The sequence below is a fragment of the Rhamphochromis sp. 'chilingali' genome (assembly GCF_963969265.1).
Source record: "Rhamphochromis sp. 'chilingali' genome assembly, chromosome: 19".
NCBI classification, from domain to species: Eukaryota; Metazoa; Chordata; class Actinopteri; order Cichliformes; family Cichlidae; genus Rhamphochromis; species Rhamphochromis sp. 'chilingali'.
Window position 1 is genome coordinate 12,473,447 of NC_137946.1, and position 20,100 is coordinate 12,493,546.

A 20,100-nucleotide genomic window follows, 5' to 3' on the forward strand; every position below is an offset into this window, starting at 1 on the left:
ACATATTTTCTAATTCAGTACTCTCTGTTCATGCGGCATCTATTCTGAGCTGCGTCAGGAAGCTTTGTTAATCATATTTGGGCCCGAGAAAGTTCATTTACGAATGCTTTTGTTGTCACATTGGCCTGTAGTGAGCTCTGTGTTCAATGCCTAACCATTTTTGCCAGTGATTCACCACCATTTGCAGTCAGTTTGAACTTCTACCCACTCACGTCTAACTTGACAAAGTTACAGAAGCTAAAAATAGTGGCAAAAATGTGTTTTTTAAACGCATTTTTGTTAACGCGGACAGATTTGATATGGAGTTTTTTCTTCAAGCATTTCGGCAGCACTTCTTCCACGTAGTAGAATCAGGTCTTTAATCTCCTTGAATCCACTCTAAGCCTTTAAGTACTTGGTAATATCCTCTTAACGTGACATAGGTGTTATCAACTTGATTTAATGAATGTGCATGACTAGCAATGGCCAGGCTAATAGAACAGACTACCCCCCCCCACAATTGGCTTCGCCTTGTTAATTCTTTTGTTTCTTTTACTTCATGGTCTGAGTAATGCTTCATCTGGGGAAAAAAGGCACACAGGAGAAAGATTTGTGAAAAAAGAGTGCATCAAATTCACTGCAGCAAATTAAAAGTGAATTAACAGCAAATTTAAAAAGACCCATAGAGATAGGCAAACAAGAAACTACCTTTGATTTGATTTGATTTTACTTCAAGTTTTGAAGGTGAAGCTTTTAAACTTTCCATCTCAGTTAAAATGATAAAAATTACATTGTGATTTCAGAGTTTATTTAACAGAAAAATGAACACATACGAGAAATTGTTGTATCATTTACCAATTACATTATTAACCCCCCCTAACACATGGTTATGAAATGTGAAGTCAAGCAAATATGAAAAGATTTACAAATCAGCTTTCATCGGACTAAAGGTCACAGACGGATAAATATCCATTTGGCCAGATGAGAGATAAAAGAGAAACATTGTCATTATAGTTTTTTAATCTCTAACAATTATTGCCAAAGCAATGCATGTCAGATCCTAACCCACAGTCAGTGTCTTTGCTAGCACTGTTGTCATGACTTTGTTTTTAATAAACAGTTTCATTATGCAACCTCTCACTGTCTGAGTGCCGAGTCCATATAGCACTGGGTTGGCAATGGGTGGAATGATGATAAAGTACAAAGACAGGAAGATCTGTGCTTCGACAGCCACATGACTCATGTTAAATCTGGTCTGGATTACTTCAAAAAGGGAAGCAATAGTGTAGTTCAACAAAGACAACAAGTGTGGGACACACGTTCTAAAAGCATTGGCTTGAGATTCTTTTGGAAATGTCCTACATACTCTTAAAATGTGTGTGTAAGAGAAAACTATCATCACTAATTGGGGGACTATAAAAAGCACAAGAATTGCAAGTCCTACAGTGCTTATGTACTGTGCATTTCTGCATGAATTTTTGACCAGTTCCATGTTCACACAGTACAATTTTGGCATGACTTTTCCACAGAAGCGAAGCTGTAAGGTAAGGGAGTAAAAAGATGTAAAAACAATAAATGGGTATAGACCTGTAAATGCAATGAGCTTGCATGTTTTTGAATAAGACATGATGCTGTAGTAATGGAGTGGGGAACATATCGCAATATATCTGTCATATCCCATAAGAGCTAAAATGCAGAACTCCCCACTTGCATATGTGTGCAGGAAATAAGCCTGAGCCATGCACCACTTCACGGTCACGTCGTGCGTTTTTGATACGAGCACAGCCATGACTGCAGGTAACAAAGCGCTGCTGCCGTAGATTTCATTAAGGGACAGCATGCAGGTGAACACGTTCATAGGCTGATGCAGCTGTTTGTTTTGGTGTATAACAGAAATGAGCAGTACATTCAAAACAAGGGTAATGAGGTAGAGCAGGAAAAATACACTAAACAGCCCATGTTTGTAGTTTTCCATGACAGCATACGCAGTCATTTTGAATGTTGCTGCAGTTGTGTTGTCCATGTTTCAGTTCAGTTCTGAAAAGAAAAAAAACATGAACTTCAAAATAAATATATGACATATTAATGACACATAAAATACACACTGGACACAGTAAAAGATATCAGCATGATCGGTTATTTCTAAAGTGTTCAATCATGATTTGTTGATTTATTGATTTTATGGTGCTGAGTTTAACCTAGATTTGCCACTGAAGTTCATAGTTATAAAGCTGTACAGTTACAGGTTCAGTGAGCAGGAATATACAGAGCATTTAGAAGCTATTTTGAGCCTACTGTACCTGTTTCTCCTCCTCTCCTTACTGCAGAGTGCGCTGCTTAAGTGGGCAGCCTTTTATCGCAGCTCAGGGTGGGTTAGTGGTGTGCTGATCTCTCCTGTTACCATGGTGAAAAAAAAAACCGTCCCTCTGCTTCACAAACCCCTTTCAACTGTCCTTTCCTCCTATGCACATAATATAAATACCATAAAGGTCTTGCAAATAGATATAGATATTAAATGACTAATCGATACATTAACAACACATCCAGTGGAGACTGCACATTTCATTTAAAAGCTTTTAGTGCTTGACATTTATTTCCATTCTGCTGTATTTTACATTTATGCTGCATTTTCTTGAAAACACATAAACGTAGCTTGCTGAAGTCTTAATTCTTACTTGCGTTGCTCAATCATTCGCCATGAATCATTTGTCGGCCTGATTAAATGAAGCAGTTTGACAGTTAAAAGTATTGTTAATTTCCCAAATTTGACCTATAAGCAGTGGACAACCTAACGCACATGTGTTTGTGTGTTTGTGTGTGTATGGTTGCTATAGCCTGATATTATACACTCACTTATGCTCATGCATGTACACAAGGACAAGACTGCTAAAGTTCAAACCAAGCATCAGAATGGGGAAGAAAGGTGATTTATGTAACTTTGAATGTGACGTGGTTGCTGGTAGACAAGCTGTTCTGAGGATTTCAGAAGCTGCTGAACTACTTTTACCACACAACCATCTCCAGGGTTGACAGAAAAAAGAAGGGCTGGGTGAAAATGTCTAGTTGATGTCAAAGGTCAGAGAAGAATGGGAAGACTGCCTAGAGCTGATAGGAAGCCAACAGTAATTCAAATAAACACTCTTTACAAGCAAGGTATGCAGAAAAGCATCTCTGAATGCACCACATGTCTGGGCTACAGCAGCAGAAGACCACACCAGGTGTCACTCCTGTCAGCTAAGAGCAGGAAACTGAAGCTTTTCTGTTAATCAAATTTGGTAAGAGTGTGTTTGTGTGTTTGCTGATAGGGTCTGTACATTTTCTAGGCTCCTAGACAGCTTTAATGCTATAAGAGACTGGACAGGGAGAGAGAAAAAGATCTCCAACAAGTCAACACTTAGTAGATGGAGTTTTGGACTGGTGCCCCTGTGACCATGCAGCACTATTATCCCCGTTCTAGTTTTGATCAGTGCATGTCCTCTGGTGCACACATTAAGCAGCTTCACCACTTTCTATCAAAGAATCACAATGAAAGTAAGTGTAGATTCAAAAGAATTTGAGAAATGTTCGTGCATGCCTTGAGCTCTTCTTATAATATCGGAGTTCACATTTCTCTTTACTTACCAAGTCAGCCCTTGGGTAGAATTGGCAGAATGCTGCTGCTAGACTACTTACTAGTTCAAACACATATCACCCCACTATTATTTTTCCACCAGCGCCGGGTCGTGCCAGGATCCAGATCAAATTTCCCCCTTACACACAGAGAAATAAAAAGTTTGGCTCCTGCATATGAAGCTCAGAGCCACTCATCATCTTAAATTTTGCATTGCCTTTAATTCCAGCATTCTGTGCTCTAAGGTTTAGTAAAGGTCCCCAGTGCCCAAGAACCAGACAAAAACTAATAGCAAAACAGGCCTCAGTGTCAAAGCTGGTCTTGCAACAGCCAAACCTTAAGTAAGGAGGCTGTCCGTTCTGTGAAAGAGAAGTCAAATCTGAAATCTTTTGCTGATTGCCTTTAAAAATCAAGTCTATAGAAGCTAAAGGAGGACTCATGTTGTGTTCACTTTCCACTGAGCTTTTAGGCAAGGCCTCCATAAAAATAACCAGCCTGACTTGGCCCTCATATCATAACTTGTTAAGGCCACGCGAAGCGTTTAAAAGGAATTCCATACATTCATGCCTGACTCTGTGTTGTTGAAGAGTTTCTGAAAATGACGATTTGGAATATATTTATTAAACATAATTCAAGATTCAAGAAGTTTATTGTCATGTACCCAGCAAAACACAAACGGTTATGCAGAGCAATGAAATTCTTACTTTGCAGAATCTTAAATATCAGCAGCTTGTGTTTAAAACATTCATTTAAAACCTGATTTATTAACTCGGTTTCCATAAACTAAAGATTGAAACAGAAATATATGTCTTTAAATTCGAGTTACATTTTTTTACATAATTTTTTGGTGTATTTTGAAGGGTACACAAGGTATCATCTGCCAATGATGCCACTAAAAAAAAGTTAAATCTGAAGAGTTACACATTAACAGGTAAACACATCATAGGTCATTAGTCCACTTTGTATTTCTATTCCTCTAGAAAGCAATTAGATACCACTGTTTTGCCACAGGTGAGACCTCTTTGGACAGCACCTGGAGGATGGAGACGAGGGCTGAGAGGAAAACAGTAGTAATGACATCCCTTTGGGAAAAAAAATGATGCAACGTTGATGAAACTGTGTCCAAAGGGTCATAACCTTTGAGATAATGCAATACAACAATAACTTTTAAGACGCTGACAGCAGAACTTTTATATTTCTAGCTATTCATTTTATATATATATATATATAAAAAAAACTTTAGTTCCACTCTAAGCATGGTGGGAAAGCTCAAAAAGTTCAAAATATTAACTTTAATTAAACTGTGATCAGCTTTCTATGCAGGTTTATGCCCCTTCAGCTTTACTAGTGACATTTAAAGATAAATACTGCCAATTAAATAGCAATCAGCCACTGTGTATGTCTGTGGGCTTTGGGCTTCTCAAAAGAGACTTTTTCCTAAGATAAGACTGTTTTAAGTTTTGTGTCAACAAAGTGAACCCTCTTTAACTGCTGGCTAAAGCGAAGATGTTTGGGTTACTACAGCTCTTTTGAGGCTGAATATACAGGGTGCAGATAATTCAGGGTGAAAGGAGCCTGTGAACTAATTTGACTAAAATCTAAACTTCATCTAAGTAATCTGGCTTATGAGACAAAGAAATCGATTGCTATTGGATGCTGCAGCACAAAAAGAGAAAAAGAAAAAATGGAGACACGTGAACCTATTTGGTTCTAGCTCAGGGATATTGCTTATCTCAAAGTCTGTTGGCAGAACCTTGTGTTTAAGGTGCTCACATTAGAGAATAGGCAGTCAGAAAATGCCCAGCATAGCAAGCCACTAATTTCTTTAAGACCACTTTGGACGATCAAACTTCCAAACTCATCTCTCTAACCAAGAGAAATGGAAAATTAAATCTTTGTCCGTAATTCGAAAGCTTCTGCTTTACTAAAGAATACCGCCCACACAGTTCTTCTCATTTTTTTAGGCTTGTCACCTAACCTGACCAGAGTCCATGCTCCCTTAAGCTTTACATAGCACTGATCTATTCACAACCACACAGCACAAGAGACTGTAATGTGATCTAATGGCGACAACTGCACTTTCTATGATTCAATTTACATTTGATTAAACATTCTCTTTAAAACTGGTTTGACAAATGTTCATGTCACCCGACTTCCACTGAACTTGTGTGCAAAAATAATAAAACCTAAACAAATATGCTGGAAAACATTCGTGCTTTGCAAGGAAAAATCACTGTTGTTTACAAGCTACTCTCTTCAGTAAATGTTGAAATGAGATACAGAAATACATGTGTTATGGGAGAATGCATTCTCAGTCATTTAACATAGAAAGAGACGGCCTGTGTGCTAATGCCAGCAAGCAGTGAAGGCTTGTGCATGCTTTCAATTACATTTATAAGTCAGATTCTTGTCTCATGACTTTTAGACACGAGGTGGGCACAGTAATCTAATTTTCTTAAATGTGATTGAGGAAAGCATGAACTCCTAACAGTGCTTGTAGTTCCATAATATAAAACCCAGTGACCAGTGTGCTGCTTCGTATAGTGTCCTCTGCTCCGTTCTGACTGAAACAGACAGATCCACACCGAACCGTCATTTCTGGTGCAAAACTGAGAGACGCGAGAATGTTTTGTTACCGTGTGATTGTTTTGGCACTTTTGGTTGTCTTACTGCTAAATGGTAAGTATTTCTGCAGATCTCTGCAGATTTTTTTTCTGCCCAGTTTATGACCAAGAGGGGTTGAAGTTTTTCAAGCTTAAAGCAAAAGGATTTTACCTAAAACTACAGTAAATTTCTTTCTTTCTTTTTTTTCTAAATTACAGTTGCTCTAAATGAGGCTGCATCCTTCCCATGGTCTTGCCCCAGTCTAAGTGGAGTATGTAGAAAGGTTTGCCTCCCAACAGAGTTGTTCTTTGGACCTCTGGGCTGTGGGAAAGGCTTCCTGTAAGTGTTAATGTTCATGTGCAGCATGTGAGTACATCACTGTATATGTATAGTTGCTAATACACACTTTTTCAATGTTATTCTTAGGTGTTGCGTGTCTCACTTTCTATGAGGAAAGCATGTCTGGACTGTATCTGCACTTCTGAAGTCAGAGATACCAGATGACTTACCAAGCCTGACAGAGGATGAGGCAAACAGAAAGCACTGTTGTGGAGGGTTGAATTTAGCATTCTAACTCTATGTAACATGGCAGACTTTGTAATATTAAATTAACTTCTTGTGTTAACTTGTTGGGCTTTTTTTTTGCAGCTAAATTAAGGGTGAATTCTTACAAAAACATTTTAGCTTGATTGTATTTTTTTGAATCTAACTTTGGATTATTAGTAAGAATGTGATTCAAATTTGGTCTGAAACAAGAAATCTTCTAATACTCTGCCTCATGTTCAGGTTTGGTTTATTTTAACTCATATGGGCTTTTTATGGTTTAAAATGGAGCACTGTAACAAAAAATAATTTCCCCCAGGGATCAATAAAGTATTCTGATTCTGATTCTGATTCTGATTCTGATTATCCATTAAGTCCAATCAAAAGGGGGACTTGGGGCCCCTGAAAACACAGAATGTGGATTAAAAAAAAGAACTACTTTCCCATAAATATCACATTTAATAATTGAAGATACCTCCATGGGAATCCTTTTCAACCTGAACCTTTTTAACCGTGATAATATGGCTGATCTAATTCAATAAGTTGCATGCTTTCAGTAAAATAGGAGCACAAGGCCATTAATAGCCAAAGCTACATCTCATGGCAGACAGTTTATTACCACAAGTGCAATTTACAGTACACACAACACTGCTCCGTAATATATAACGACACAGTAACAAACCTCAGGTTATAAATTTCATTTTCTACTTGATTTCCTGCAGTTTGAAATATTTTTTATGGCAGAAGATTGTTTATAACACAAAATCCAGCGATATCTGCTATATTATATTACCATAAAAGAAATAGTAGCAATTGTAGAAAATTTTAAAAATAAAAAATCTACTGACTGTGATGGTATAGACATGGTTATAATTAAAAAGACTTTAGATTGTATAAGTATTCCTCTTTGCTATATTTTTAATCTTTCGCTACAATCAGGAGTATTTCCTGATCGAATGAAAGTGGCAAAAGTGATACCCTTATATAAATCAGGAGATAAGCATAGTTTTAACAATTATAGGCCAGTGTCTCTTTTGTCACAGTTTTCAAAAGTGCTTGAAAAACTCTTTGCGCAAAGACTTGATAGTTTTATTGAAAAACATCAACTAATAAATGAAAATCAATTTGGATTTCGTAAGAATAGATCAATGGCATTAGCATTGTTGACTTTCATTGACGATATTTCATCTGCAACCCATAATAATAAATATACAGTGGGGGTATTTGTTGATTTAAAAAAAGCTTTTGATACGTTACAACATTCTATTTTGATTTCTAAATTGTATAACTATGGTGTGAGAGGAGTGGCATTGAATTGGTTAAGGAGTTATTTAGAAAATAGGTTGCAATATGTACATTATCTCGGCAATACTTCTGAAAGATTGGAGATTGTATGTGGCGTTCCTCAAGGTTCTATTTTGGGACCTAAACTTTTTAATTTATATATCAATGATATCTGTGACGTATCAAAAAGGTTAAATTCTATTTTATTTGCAGATGACACAAATTTTTATTGCTCTGGAGAGAATTTGAAAGATTTGGTTGAAATTATGACTTCTGAGATGTTAAGATTTAAAAAATGGTTTTTAATGTAAATAAATTATCTTTGAATCTGACAAACACGAAATTCATGATATTTGGCAATCGTGTAAAGGAGGATGAAGTCATTATGTCCATTGATGGAGAATTGATTGAAAGAGTTACTGAATTTCGTTTTTTGGGTAGTAGATGAAAATTTGACGTGGAAATCTCATATTGAGTATATTAGAAAGAAGATGGTTAAAAGCATTTATATTTTGGGAAATGTAAGAGATTTATTAGATTATAAAACAATGTGTATTTTATATTTTTCATTGTTTTTCTCATATTTTAGTTACTGTGTTGAAGTTTGGGGGAATACATATGAGAATACTATAAAACCTCTAAACTTATTACAGAAGAAAGTGATACGAATGATTCATAATGTTAAATATAGAGAACATACAAATAAATTATTTATAAAACACAAAGATTAATGAGTACAACGGTTAGGGGTATACGACTGTGGAACTCTCTTCATTATAATTTAAAGAATTGTATAAGTTTACATTGTTTTAAAAAGTGTTATGTGCTTAAAACGATAACTCAATATGAAGAATGTGAATGAAATTGGAGTTCATTGAAAAAGGATCCTTTATAATTTTTTGTTTTATTTATTTAATTTTATTTTTCTCCTTGTTACTATGTGGAGTGGTATATTCTGATTTACAAAATTTGTTGTTTGGTTTGGGTTAGGACCGGAGAGAAATGTTAATATTAGTTTGTTCCCTGATTTTTGGTGCCCACTTGTAATATAAGTTGGATTGTAGATAGGGGGCAGGGTTTAATAAGAATATTTTCTTCTTCCTGCTCCTTTTCACACATGGTTGTAGTGCTTTATTGATAGAAAGTGTGGTTGGTTTGTTTGATCTGTTGTACCAAGTGTGAAATAAATAAATAAATGAAATGAAATGAAATTATTAGTGTTTTCTGGCTGCAACAAATAAACAATATGGCAAAATTTCAAGAAACGCTTTCACCCGATAGTTACTATCAGTGTCTAATCCCCTTTGAGTCAGGGTCTGTGCACATAACTGAGCTTTAAGAGCCTGAGCCACTGGGATTGTTACAGCAGACTGCATCTCAGGTGATGGGCTTATAACTCCAAAGGTAAGTAGCTTACTGCAGAGAAGTTTAGGAGGTGTGGCTTTCTTTATCATGTTTTTAGACTTTGCTGTATGCTGACAAAGCTGCACAGACAGGTTGCTGTAACAAAAGGGAGAGAAACACATTCATAAAACAGTTCCTTCAATCTTCTCATAAAGAGTGCAAAAAGCTTTAAGTGCATTACGATACCTTATGTATGAACCTTCATGCGTTTGTTCACTTTCTGCGATTTTCATTTTATCTCATCAATTTAAAAAAAAATCCTTCCCATTCTTCACCACGGCATATTGGTCGTGGTGAAGAATGGGGGCTGTTTTTCACAGCAGTCGTAGGGCGAGAGGCGAGGTACACCATGGACACCACCATGATGTCCATCACAGAGAGACAGACAACCATCTTCACTCATAAACATTTTATATCTCCCTTTCACTATTTGTTTTTAAGTTAGTGTAGTCTCACTTAGTTTCCACAGCGAATTTTCTTCTTTCATTTGAGTTTTTCTTGTGGGAAAATCTTTAGTTTCAGTGTTAGTTTTATTCATTTTTATTATTAATGGAGCCGTACATTTGAGAGCCATTCAGGAAAAACAGTCCAGATATTAAAATAAAAACTCAACCTTTTGAAAGCAGCTGACTCACTCAGAGTCTCAATAAACACGTCCATCAAAGCCTCATCAGGAAAGTTGTAATATTTGTTTTTTTTTAAACCAAACTAACAAATAAAACTAAAACTAAGCATAATTTCCTCTTTATTTATTTTTATTTTTTATTTTATTTAGCTTTATTTAAGTCTTGGGGCCATCATGATGCAAAATTTCATATCCCCAGTGTCATTTGTTTCCTTAGTGTCAAAAAGCAAGCTATTAGCATGCACGGATTCTATGTTTTTAAGCAAGAAAATCACTGCTATCAGCATCATTATCGTAGAAAGCAACAGGGTAAAAATAGGGAAAGAAATTTAACATTTAACAGTGTATGGACACGTTTAATACAGCTGCTGATTTTTGTCCAAAAGCTCATCCAAATGTAGATTCTTTGTCATTCTTTTATAACCGCTGTGCTCTGATACTCCTATGACTAGCCTGACACTACTGGTGAAAAGCTGCATTTTTACACAAAAGAGAGTGGGTCCATTTTCCTAGTATATATGCAAGCTTTATTTATTTATTTTGCTTGGAGTTATTATTTGTACTACAGCTGATTTCCCTTGAAGATAAGGTCCTGGCATCAGACTGACAACAGCAAAAACACTGCATGTGATACTACAGAGATCCTACCACTTGAGGGCAGCACTGAAGTACTATCCACATGCAGCAGACTTCCTTAAGCAGGATAAATTAAAACCTTATTTCCTCGTACAACATAACTGTACATAGTCTACACACAATACACACATAAAACATTATATACTTCACCAACAAAGACAAAAAAAATGCATTTTGTACATTGAATAATCACTGTGTGATTATCAGCCCTCTACATTCCTCCCTCTAAAATAATCTATTTATATTTGTTTGTAAACTGAGTAATGCTTGACCATTAATTCCACTGTTAAACTGTTCCCTCATTAAACTGTTCCATGATTTTATGCCACATGTGGATATAGAAAAAGTTCTTTTCGTAGTCCAAATTCTTTGTATCTTAGAATTTGTTGTACCCCTTAAGTTGTAGCCATTCATCTCTATCACAGAACAATTTCTGAATGGTTTCTGGCAACAATTTATTCCTTACATTCATGCTGTTTTGAATTAAAGAATTTTACTGTTAAAAAATTGGATCAATTTGTTTATAAAACTTTACATTACTAACAATTCGCATGGATCTTTGTTTTGTTTTTGTTGTTGTTTTTTCAATACATACGGTGATTGTAATGACCTTTGATGAGTATTTTCTCCACACAGTAACATAACAATTTAAAACCAAAGAATTGTAAAGGATGTAAAGTGTTTTTTGATGTCTCACATGCCTCACTTTAGGCAAGACTGAAATGCTTTAACACAGTTTGTTTTGAATATCATTACTGTGAGATCCGTGTATACTATTGATATCTTAACCAGCTAGTTAGCAATCCATTATTTATTTAATAATTTATTCCAATACATTTACACTTTGCACATCGCACATATATGCTATACATTTTGCTATTGTCTGTAATGTCTGTTTTTCTATGCTATTTACACTGAGAGCAAAGATAAAAACTTAGCCCGATTACTATATTTGGCCAATAAAGCTGATTCTGACTTCCAGCAACTTTTTTCATTTATTATCACACTCAGGAATTTAGTTTCATGCACTCGTTCTATGTTGAAATCTTATATTTGTACTTGAAATTGATTTTTGTTTTCATTTTACTGTAACCAAAGGTTTTAAACACTCAATAGAGCTTGCAAAACTCCCGTCTACTGTTTCACACTCCAGTCCGATAGGTGGCGGTACAGCAGCTGAACGCTGGTCTGCCAACCACCAACAGAACCTAGACTACGAGCGAGGAAGACACCGAAGAAGAAGCAATAACAAACAAACCTAGCAGCTGTAAGGTAACACAACTTGGTGGAAGTGTATGTTGTCTTTATTCGACGTATCATCGGTTTTTGTTTTGTTAGTTCTCTATAAAACGTTGTGAATGGGCTGCGCAATAGATATATGAGTATCTGTTACGAAGACATCGTAGCTGTTATCTAACGTCAGCTAATACTAGCCAGACGGCAACTAACGTTTAGTTAATCCTCGCTGTGTTTGTCGTTTTGTCGTGGAAATATTAACTCTTTAGAGATAATTGGGGAGTTTAAAAGCAAAATAAGTGTTATATATTAAAAAAACACGGTTATATGTGAGAATCTCAGGTGAGGTCACAAACCTCCCACTGCACTTATTAGCGGAATACTGAGGTATGGCCTTCCCACACTATAAACACATGAGATAATGTTACTTGTGCTTTGGTCAGAGTTAAGGAGAAACTGACCTTAACTGTATGCTAATCGCATTTCAGCTAGTCAGTCTACTTTGACCTTTGACCTAACTGCATAGTTAAGTCATGAGTTTTATTGTTGCGACAGAGCCTATGCAAAGATACCAGGCTAACTTCCTGTAAACAACAAAAGCGACAAAAAGTTGCTACATTCCTGTTTTGTTAGAAAGACAGGAGACAGTATAATTGATGTAAATATGTAAAAATTGTGTATGTTTCTGTGTCTTGTGTACTGTTTGTTTGTATATGTGTCTTTCTTGCTGCTGTTACACCCAAATTTCCCCTTGTGGGACAATTAAAGGATCATTCTATTCTATTCTATTCTATATGGGTTAAATGGCTAACTAGTGACACAAACCATATGTGGCCTTTGGGGAATGTTACTATCTTGCTAAAAAGAATCTCACTTGTTTTACCTCATCCTAGCGAGCGTGTTGTCGTTTAAAATCTCTTTTTCTTGAAGGTATGCGTATACATGTACGTGCATTCAGATTCCGCATTGTTGAGTACACTTTGAGTCAACTGGCTTGTTTTCATCTGTACCAGTATAAGGGCCTTGAATGTATACTGTGCGTATTCATACTTTTCCATGTAAAAGGGTGTTTATTTGTGGGTGATATGTGGAGAATATGTAGATGTAGTCTACTTCAGATCCGTGGTTCTTCTGATTTGCATGTGAGTGGTAAATCACAAAGCTTCCAAACAACTGGTTAGATTACTTATCTGTGTTAAAGTGATAAAAAGTGGAGTGTCAACAAAGCAAACCTCTGGAAACTGCAAACAGTCAGTGAACTTAAGTGTTTTATGTAAACATGCTCCTTTGCTTGTGAAAATGCCAATTAGCTTGGGTTAAAAGAAGTCAAATGAGGACAACAACATGGCAATAACCTCCAAAAGTACTTGTCTTGCTACTCCATAACAATCTAGTTCGTGTAAATGCATGATGGTGGGTTACTTCATTCTTTGTTGATGAATCAGGTTACAGATTTACTTAGATTGAACTATTTGAATTTGCATAATAAGGCATCACATAGATTTCTGTGGTGAATCTTTGCAGAGCCTGCGACGTAACCTACATGATGGCTGCCAGCTTTTATGCTTGTGCGTGGTGCGTCATGTGTTAATTATCACATTTTATGTGCGGTGCCATCCAGTAGAAACAAATAAAATTCTGGCACTTTTTTCCCCTCCTCTTTCTCCATTCTTTGTTCTGGTCAGTTTTTTTTTCTTTTTGTTTTTTTTTCCAGGGCAAAAATATTCGCTCCTCTAGTTTTTCCACTTTGCTCATTCTATCACGCCCATCCCAACAATGTCAGCAATCTCCCTTGTGGAATTTGCTGACATTTGAGAGAATTATTGTCTAAAGGTGAAGAAAGATGCCCAACGGATTTACTTTACCAAATGGACCATCCCAGCCTTACCGTATTGGTCTATTTGATTCACCTTTTATTGTTTATTTTATTTTCACTTGCTAAATACGGGACAGACTTGACTGGGGAAAAGAAAGGGGAGAAAAAATGAGGGAAAGAAAAACAGCGGGGAAGAGGGACGGGGATAAAGGGCAAAGGGCAAAGGGCAAAAAATAAACAAAATAAGCAGACAAAAAATACATATATCGATCACCTGTTGAGAAAGAAAAAAGAGAAAACAAGCAGAAGAAAAAAAAAGAGCAACATAATAAACAACATCACGATGATCTATGGGAATATCACAGTAAATACTAAACATTATTGTGCAGCACGTAAGATCGACAGCGCACAGTGTGCTTTGAGGTAGGAGCCAAAAAGGGTGTAGTTTGTGTGTGTGAGCACCCGTGTGTACACCTGTGAGCATGAGTGCGCTTGTATTTAAAAGGTTCCTTCATGTAATGATCTGCTAGAGGATGTTGGGAGCCACAGTCCTTATATTAATGCTGTAACTACTTGTCCTCATATCTAGATCATGATTGTTATTCTCTGAAATAAAATAAAAACTGTTGAAAAGGTAGCCAGAAATGCACAGGAGGAATCATCAGTACTGAACAGGCCAATCACAATAGCTGGAGGCTGTGCACACCCAACTACAATATTTGTAGGGAGGTGCCCGTCAGATGATGGGGTAGGTCACTTTGTTGGGTTTCAGAAGGGATTGTGGTTACAATGTAGCTATGGTGTAGATTTCCTGCTGAAGCATAAATCTCTAGTTCAACATGACTACTTCTTTTTTATAGATTAGTTCAACTGTAAGTAACCAAGGATGGTGCAGCTTGGCTGTCGGTGCATGGGAACTCGACTGAGTGTGCTTATACTGGTTTTCTGCAGCATACTGCTCCCCTTGCCTACAGATGCCTATATATATGCTGTAAGTAGAATTGGAGTTTTAAATCATATAATTTGGTAACCTTTGTTTGGAAAGATGAGCCTCAGACTCTTATGAAACTTTTGCCTGTTCTCATAGTGTTTGTATATTGTATTTACAGCATTATAGCAATATTACCAAAACATTTGAGGACCGCATTGCTTTGTTTGGATCTGCACTTCCAAAGGATGGAATAATGGTGAGAACTGAGTGTTGAAGGAGGAGTACAGATGGTAAAATGCAGGTCGATTTCTTTTATAATGATGCTTTTTTTTTTTTCTTTGTATCTTAGGGAGTTTTGGTTGCCTCTCATCCAGCTAATGCTTGCACAACAATAGACCCTCCCCCACCACTGCCCCCATCTTTTAATGCCACAACTACCAAATTTGTTGTTCTCATCAAACGTTATGACTGTAACTTTGATGTAAAGGTAAGCAGAGTTTAACACTGAATATTTGTTGTCTGAGAAGCACACTGCTCTAATGTAAGGAACTTGTTTCAGGTTTTAAATGCACAGCAAGCTGGATACGATGCCGCAATCGTTCACAACATTTATTCAGAAATTCTGCTCAATATGAACTACAGCAATGGTAATTATTTGTGCTATTATAAACATGGGAAAACAAATATTACAAATATAAATATTTGCTATTGTACTGTCCTACTGTGTGTGTCTGATTCCTGTTGTTTTGTATTTTTTTTTCTTTTTCAGAAACTATTGCAGAACAGATTAATATTCCCTCTGTATTCGCCAGCTACTATGCCTCGCACATTCTTAGGAATTACATAATTCCGGAACAGGGGTAAGGAAGAACAATACCAGTAATATTAAACATAAACTGTAGATTAAACCAACTTTTTATTGTCAGCATTGGATTTGTACCAATCTGGAAACCATTTGGCTTGGCTGCTGATTTAGCTTCTCAGGCAAAGGCCAGTTTTCAGACTTTCCACTGTAGCGAGCTTATATCTTTGTCTGTTATCATGTCACGTGACTAATGCAGGTAAATAAGAAAGAGAATTCTGTTAATCAAATTGCATCTGTGATTGTCAAATGCTTTTGAGATTGAATTTCTGCAAAGTTTTCGCTCTTTTGCTCTGCAACCTCAAACACTGTTGGTCCACAGACCTTAGATTGCAAAGGGAAACCAGAAGGTTTCCAGTACAGACACTTTGCCTACAGAATTTACATATGGAAATGTATAACCTGTAGGCAGATCTGTTTATATGTATTAGGTTTGCAGAAACAAACATATTTCTACTTTTTTCTTTTCTTGACTTGTAGGGCGTATGTGATTCTCAAGCCAGACTTTCCTTTTCCGCTTTCCTACTACCTTATTCCCTTCACCGGAGTAGTGTGCCTGATCATTCTTGTGATGTCTGTTGTTTTCGTAAGTATATGCATGAATTGATCTTTTCTGGGTTGTTTATACAATAACACATGATGAAAGTAGACCAGAGGTAGTAGAGGCTTTTTGTGTTATAAAAGAGTGACCTAACTGTAGCTCAACATATCTCTGTGTTTATTCTAATCCAGCTTCTTAGTATCTAATGATAGTTGTCAAACATGAACACAAAGAACAAACCCAGTGATGTCTATTAGGCAGCTTTTATTAAACTTACAGAAATGAATCTGGTTATTTTCCACTTGCGTAATGTCACCTTCACTTTATCGGTCTCGCCTCTCTGCTCAGCTTAGCTTAATGTGTGGCAAAGTGAGGGGCAGATGAAGAAGAGCACACATGAATAGAGCCTGCCACAAACGCATCAGAGGAGAGAAACGACCCTTTTTGTAATAATGAGTACATGAGCATTAAGCAGTTCTCCCCCATTTATTTATTTGTTATTTCTTAGGGAGGCAGGCCATGAGGGTTAAGGGAAGTGTTGAGACGCCACTGTAAATCTTTTTTCCATCGATAAAACTGAGCTTTTTTTTTTCCATATTTCAGATTACACGATGTGTACAATACAGAAAAAGGCTGAGGAAAAATCGTTTGTCCAAGGAACAGCTGAAACGCATTCCAATACACAAGTTCAGTAAAGGTAACCATTTTTGCTGTTATTATAATAAATAATTTTTTTAAATATTAAGAAGTGACGGTAAATTTGAAGGCTGCGTTTTATTTTTTTAATCATTTGGGAAGACTTTTACGTGCGTTGAGAGTTACATGCCTGTTTATGTCTAATGATGTGAGCTGGTAACATTCAGTCTCTTTCAGGGGATGACTATGATGTGTGTGCAATATGTCTGGATGAGTATGAAGAAGGGGACAAGTTGCGTGTTTTGCCTTGTTCACATGGTAAATATCTGATATTCTGTGTTGATGAGGCACTGAACTTTTTTTTTAAGTGCTCAATCATCTAATCCCATCCTATTTTCTAAAATATGAATTTTTTATCTTTTAAAAACTCTTGTTTAGTATTTTAATCGTCATCCTCTGGTAGGTTTTTCATAAGTTCCTCAAAATGTTTTTGATTTTCAGCCTATCACTGCAAATGCGTAGACCCGTGGCTCACACAGACCAAGAAGACGTGTCCAGTGTGCAAACAGCGCGTTACCCGCAACAACCCTGAGCAGTCCGAGTCTGAGTCTGAGACAGAAACTGGAGGACGTGGAGAGGAAGAAGGACCAGAAGGTGACGCAGACTCGGAGCGCACTCCTCTGCTTCGACCCTCCAACCCGGGGTCACCCACAGGAAGCCCAGGGGCCTACTCAGCCACCACCACCACAACTACCGCCCAGTGCCTCACCTCCCCTGCACACTGCAACTCACCCATCCTAGGTTATGAAGGTTGCTACTCACCGGTGGAGGACACAGACTCAGAATGTGATGACACAGGAGAGGGCAGGCACCACTCTGACGATGACACAGCTCAGCTCATTGGTAGGGACTGAGAGGAGATCTGATGGCCAGAAATTAGCTACAATGAGATTATTTAGTTTGACCAGAAGGACAAAAAAAGTTTCTATCCTCATACGTATTGTTATTGGGAAAAAAAAAATTAAATTGTTTTCAGATTTGTGGCAAGCTTGACAGTTAGTTAGTTCACTGATTTAGTGCTGATTGTTAAAAATCTGTCACCCAATAACCAGTGGAGTTCTTTCAAGTGTCATAACAAATGCAGAACCTGCGGTTGGTCAGTTTTACCAAGTGCAATGTTGAGCATAAACCACTGAAATCCACACATTTACTGTAGTTCATTAGCTTTCAAGCATGATGTCCGCTGTAACTGGATCACTAGTGCAGTACAAAATGTCCAGATCACTTACCGATTCCCTTTTAGGCAAGAGTGAAATGTCCATAGATGACGTCTTCGTGGCCAAAGTTGTGCAAAAATGGGATGGGATCTTACCTTGTGCAAGGTTCTGTTTAGGATTAGTATAGAGTATGAAGGATTTATGTTGTCTTAAAATTAATCATTCCTGTCTTTTATTTTTTTTCTAACAAGGATAATGGGGTAATATTTGTCTTCTTTTTATATTGTAATACCCCCAGTTCTGTTTTCACACATTTTAACTTTGCATCCAAGTTTTCTGAAATATGAGAAGTTAATATTGAATTAAGTCACAGTAAAATATAGGAGATATGTAACGTTACTGCTGCTTTTACATTGTTAATACTCTGCGGTTGTGGACAGTTTAAGGAAACTATTTTTTAGCTTTATACAGTTTGTTGATCAAACTCAGGTTTACACTCCAATAAATTGTTGGTGGCGATAAGAATAAGGTAATGGGGTTGTGGTCTTGTAAAGTGTTTTAGCGTTTTTCCTCGAATCTGTTTAAATGTATGTAATTAAGTTTTTTCTTCTTTCATTTTTTTTTGTTTTTATTTTTTATACAACAAAATAGAAAAGAAAAAATTGTAGAACAATAATGTGAGAAACTGGGACACAGGTGGTGGTTTTAGGAAAAGCAGAGCATTGCCTTCTACTGGCCTTCATCTACATGTCTGTGTTAAATGTCTGGAAATTGAACAAGATTGATTGACTCTCCACCCACACTGCTCTTATCGAGCTGTCTTTAAGACTGCTCTTATTCATCAGTGTGAACATCTGTCGGTGTGTTTTTCTTGGGCGATCGTGGCTCAAGAGTTGGGAGTTCGCCTTGTAATCGGAAGGTTGCCGGTTCGAGCCCCGGCTTGGACAATCTCGGTCGTTGTGTCCTTGGGCAAGACACTTCACCCGTTGCCTACTGGTGGTGGTCAGAGGGCCCGGTGGCGCCAGTGTCCGGCAGCCTCGTCTCTGTCAGTGCGCCCCAGGGTGGCTGTGGCTACAATGTAGCTTGCCATCACCAGTGTGTGTGAATGGGTGGATGACTGGATATGTAAAGCGCTTTGGGGTCCTTAGGGACTAGTAAAGCGCTATATAAATACAGGCCATTTTTTTTAAATAATCAAAAATAAATTGCTTTCCACATGTTTGGCTCCTGTAACGATAACGTAAGCTCGCATAGTCATGCTTGATTTGCACCTGAAAGCCGAGCAGCTGTGGTTTGATTCTCCACTTTCTGAGATGAACTTGGTGAGGTCTTTCCCCTTGATGTTTTTCAAAGAGACGTACAGCTGGAAACCTTTTAAATCTGTTTCTGAATGAATAGGGCTGTCATATCAATACATTCCTTCATTACTGACTAAAAGACTCGACACTTCTAAGATCTCTTTGGGACTTGTTTGCAATAGTCTGTATTGTAAAATATAGAAACTCCTCCTTTTTACAAAATACTTAAACTATCTTTTGTACTGTACTTTTTTTTTTTTTTTTTGCTCTTTATGTCTCAGTTTTAGAGACTGTTCACCGAAACACTCAAACATTATAATGCCCACTCATTTTTTCATTCTTTGTTCTTTGTTTTTTAGACTGTGCCTAGGTTATCAGACTTAAATAATAAATGTATAGTGTCAAGTGTAATTCCATGTGTAAAGCAGGATTGGGAATCTTTCAGATGTTGAAACACTATCCGTGAAAAGCTGCAATAAAGATCTTGTTTGTGGAAGGGTTAATGATATTAAAGTAGGACTGTGTTACTGTTCGTTTAAATGAGAACACTTAAGTAGATCTTCCTTACAAATGGTTATTGATGTGATCATTTTATTAATAAAGCCACTTGAAAAGTTTTGACTTTGTTACTTTGTTATTAGAACACCTGCTATCTTTTATAAATATTTGCAATATAGTAAGGTCAGTAATGTATTATAATAATATTTAAACCATGCTTTTATCAGCTGAGCTGTTCTCATCTGACGTTTTCGTTAGTTACTCTTCTGGTTCTCAGTCTCCTTCTAGTCCTCCAGAAGGGGGAAAATATACCCCCACCTCACTGTTTGTTTGTTTTTTAAAGTTAATCATTAAAAATAATGTTTTACTAATGATCCAAG

At 36.9% G+C, this 20,100-nt stretch overlaps 3 protein-coding genes across 7 annotated transcripts in view; 1 reads left to right on the forward strand and 2 right to left on the reverse strand.

Moving 5' to 3' along the window:
* Window positions 1-20,100, reverse strand: part of LOC308386962 (lysophosphatidic acid receptor 6) — a 222,117-nt gene that overhangs the window by 91,312 nt on the left and 110,705 nt on the right. The window lies entirely within an intron of this gene.
* On the reverse strand, window positions 1,040-2,002 carry LOC308387124 (olfactory receptor 52D1-like; the record flags this gene model as incomplete). The annotated part of the gene is made up of 1 exon (XM_080867022.1): window positions 1,040-2,002. One exon carries the CDS (start codon window positions 2,000-2,002, stop codon window positions 1,040-1,042), a length of 963 nt encoding a protein of 320 aa, XP_080723148.1.
* rnf167 (ring finger protein 167) lies at window positions 11,857-19,525 on the forward strand. Of its 5 annotated transcripts, none has more exons than XM_080866582.1 (10): window positions 11,857-11,957; window positions 14,598-14,728; window positions 14,847-14,924; window positions 15,018-15,155; window positions 15,228-15,315; window positions 15,438-15,528; window positions 16,011-16,116; window positions 16,675-16,768; window positions 16,945-17,025; window positions 17,209-19,525. In XM_080866582.1, exons 2-10 carry the CDS (start codon window positions 14,624-14,626, stop codon window positions 17,619-17,621), a joined length of 1,194 nt encoding a protein of 397 aa, XP_080722708.1. In that variant the 5' UTR covers window positions 11,857-11,957; window positions 14,598-14,623; the 3' UTR covers window positions 17,622-19,525. The 5 variants fall into 5 exon arrangements, with proteins under 5 accessions (XP_080722708.1, XP_080722711.1, XP_080722710.1 ...); XM_080866585.1 differs by having other exon boundaries at window positions 11,882-11,952; XM_080866584.1 differs by having other exon boundaries at window positions 11,936-11,978.

Bases quoted from the DNA above. Each gene is read 5' to 3' on its own strand.
- rnf167 (XM_080866582.1), top strand. From the start codon at position 14,624: ATGGTGCAGCTTGGCTGTCGGTGCATGGGAACTCGACTGAGTGTGCTT. The intron at 15,316-15,437 runs GTAATTATTTGT...TTTCTTTTTCAG, and splicing joins CAATATGAACTACAGCAATG to AAACTATTGCAGAACAGATT. The intron at 16,769-16,944 runs GTAACCATTTTT...AGTCTCTTTCAG, and splicing joins AATACACAAGTTCAGTAAAG to GGGATGACTATGATGTGTGT.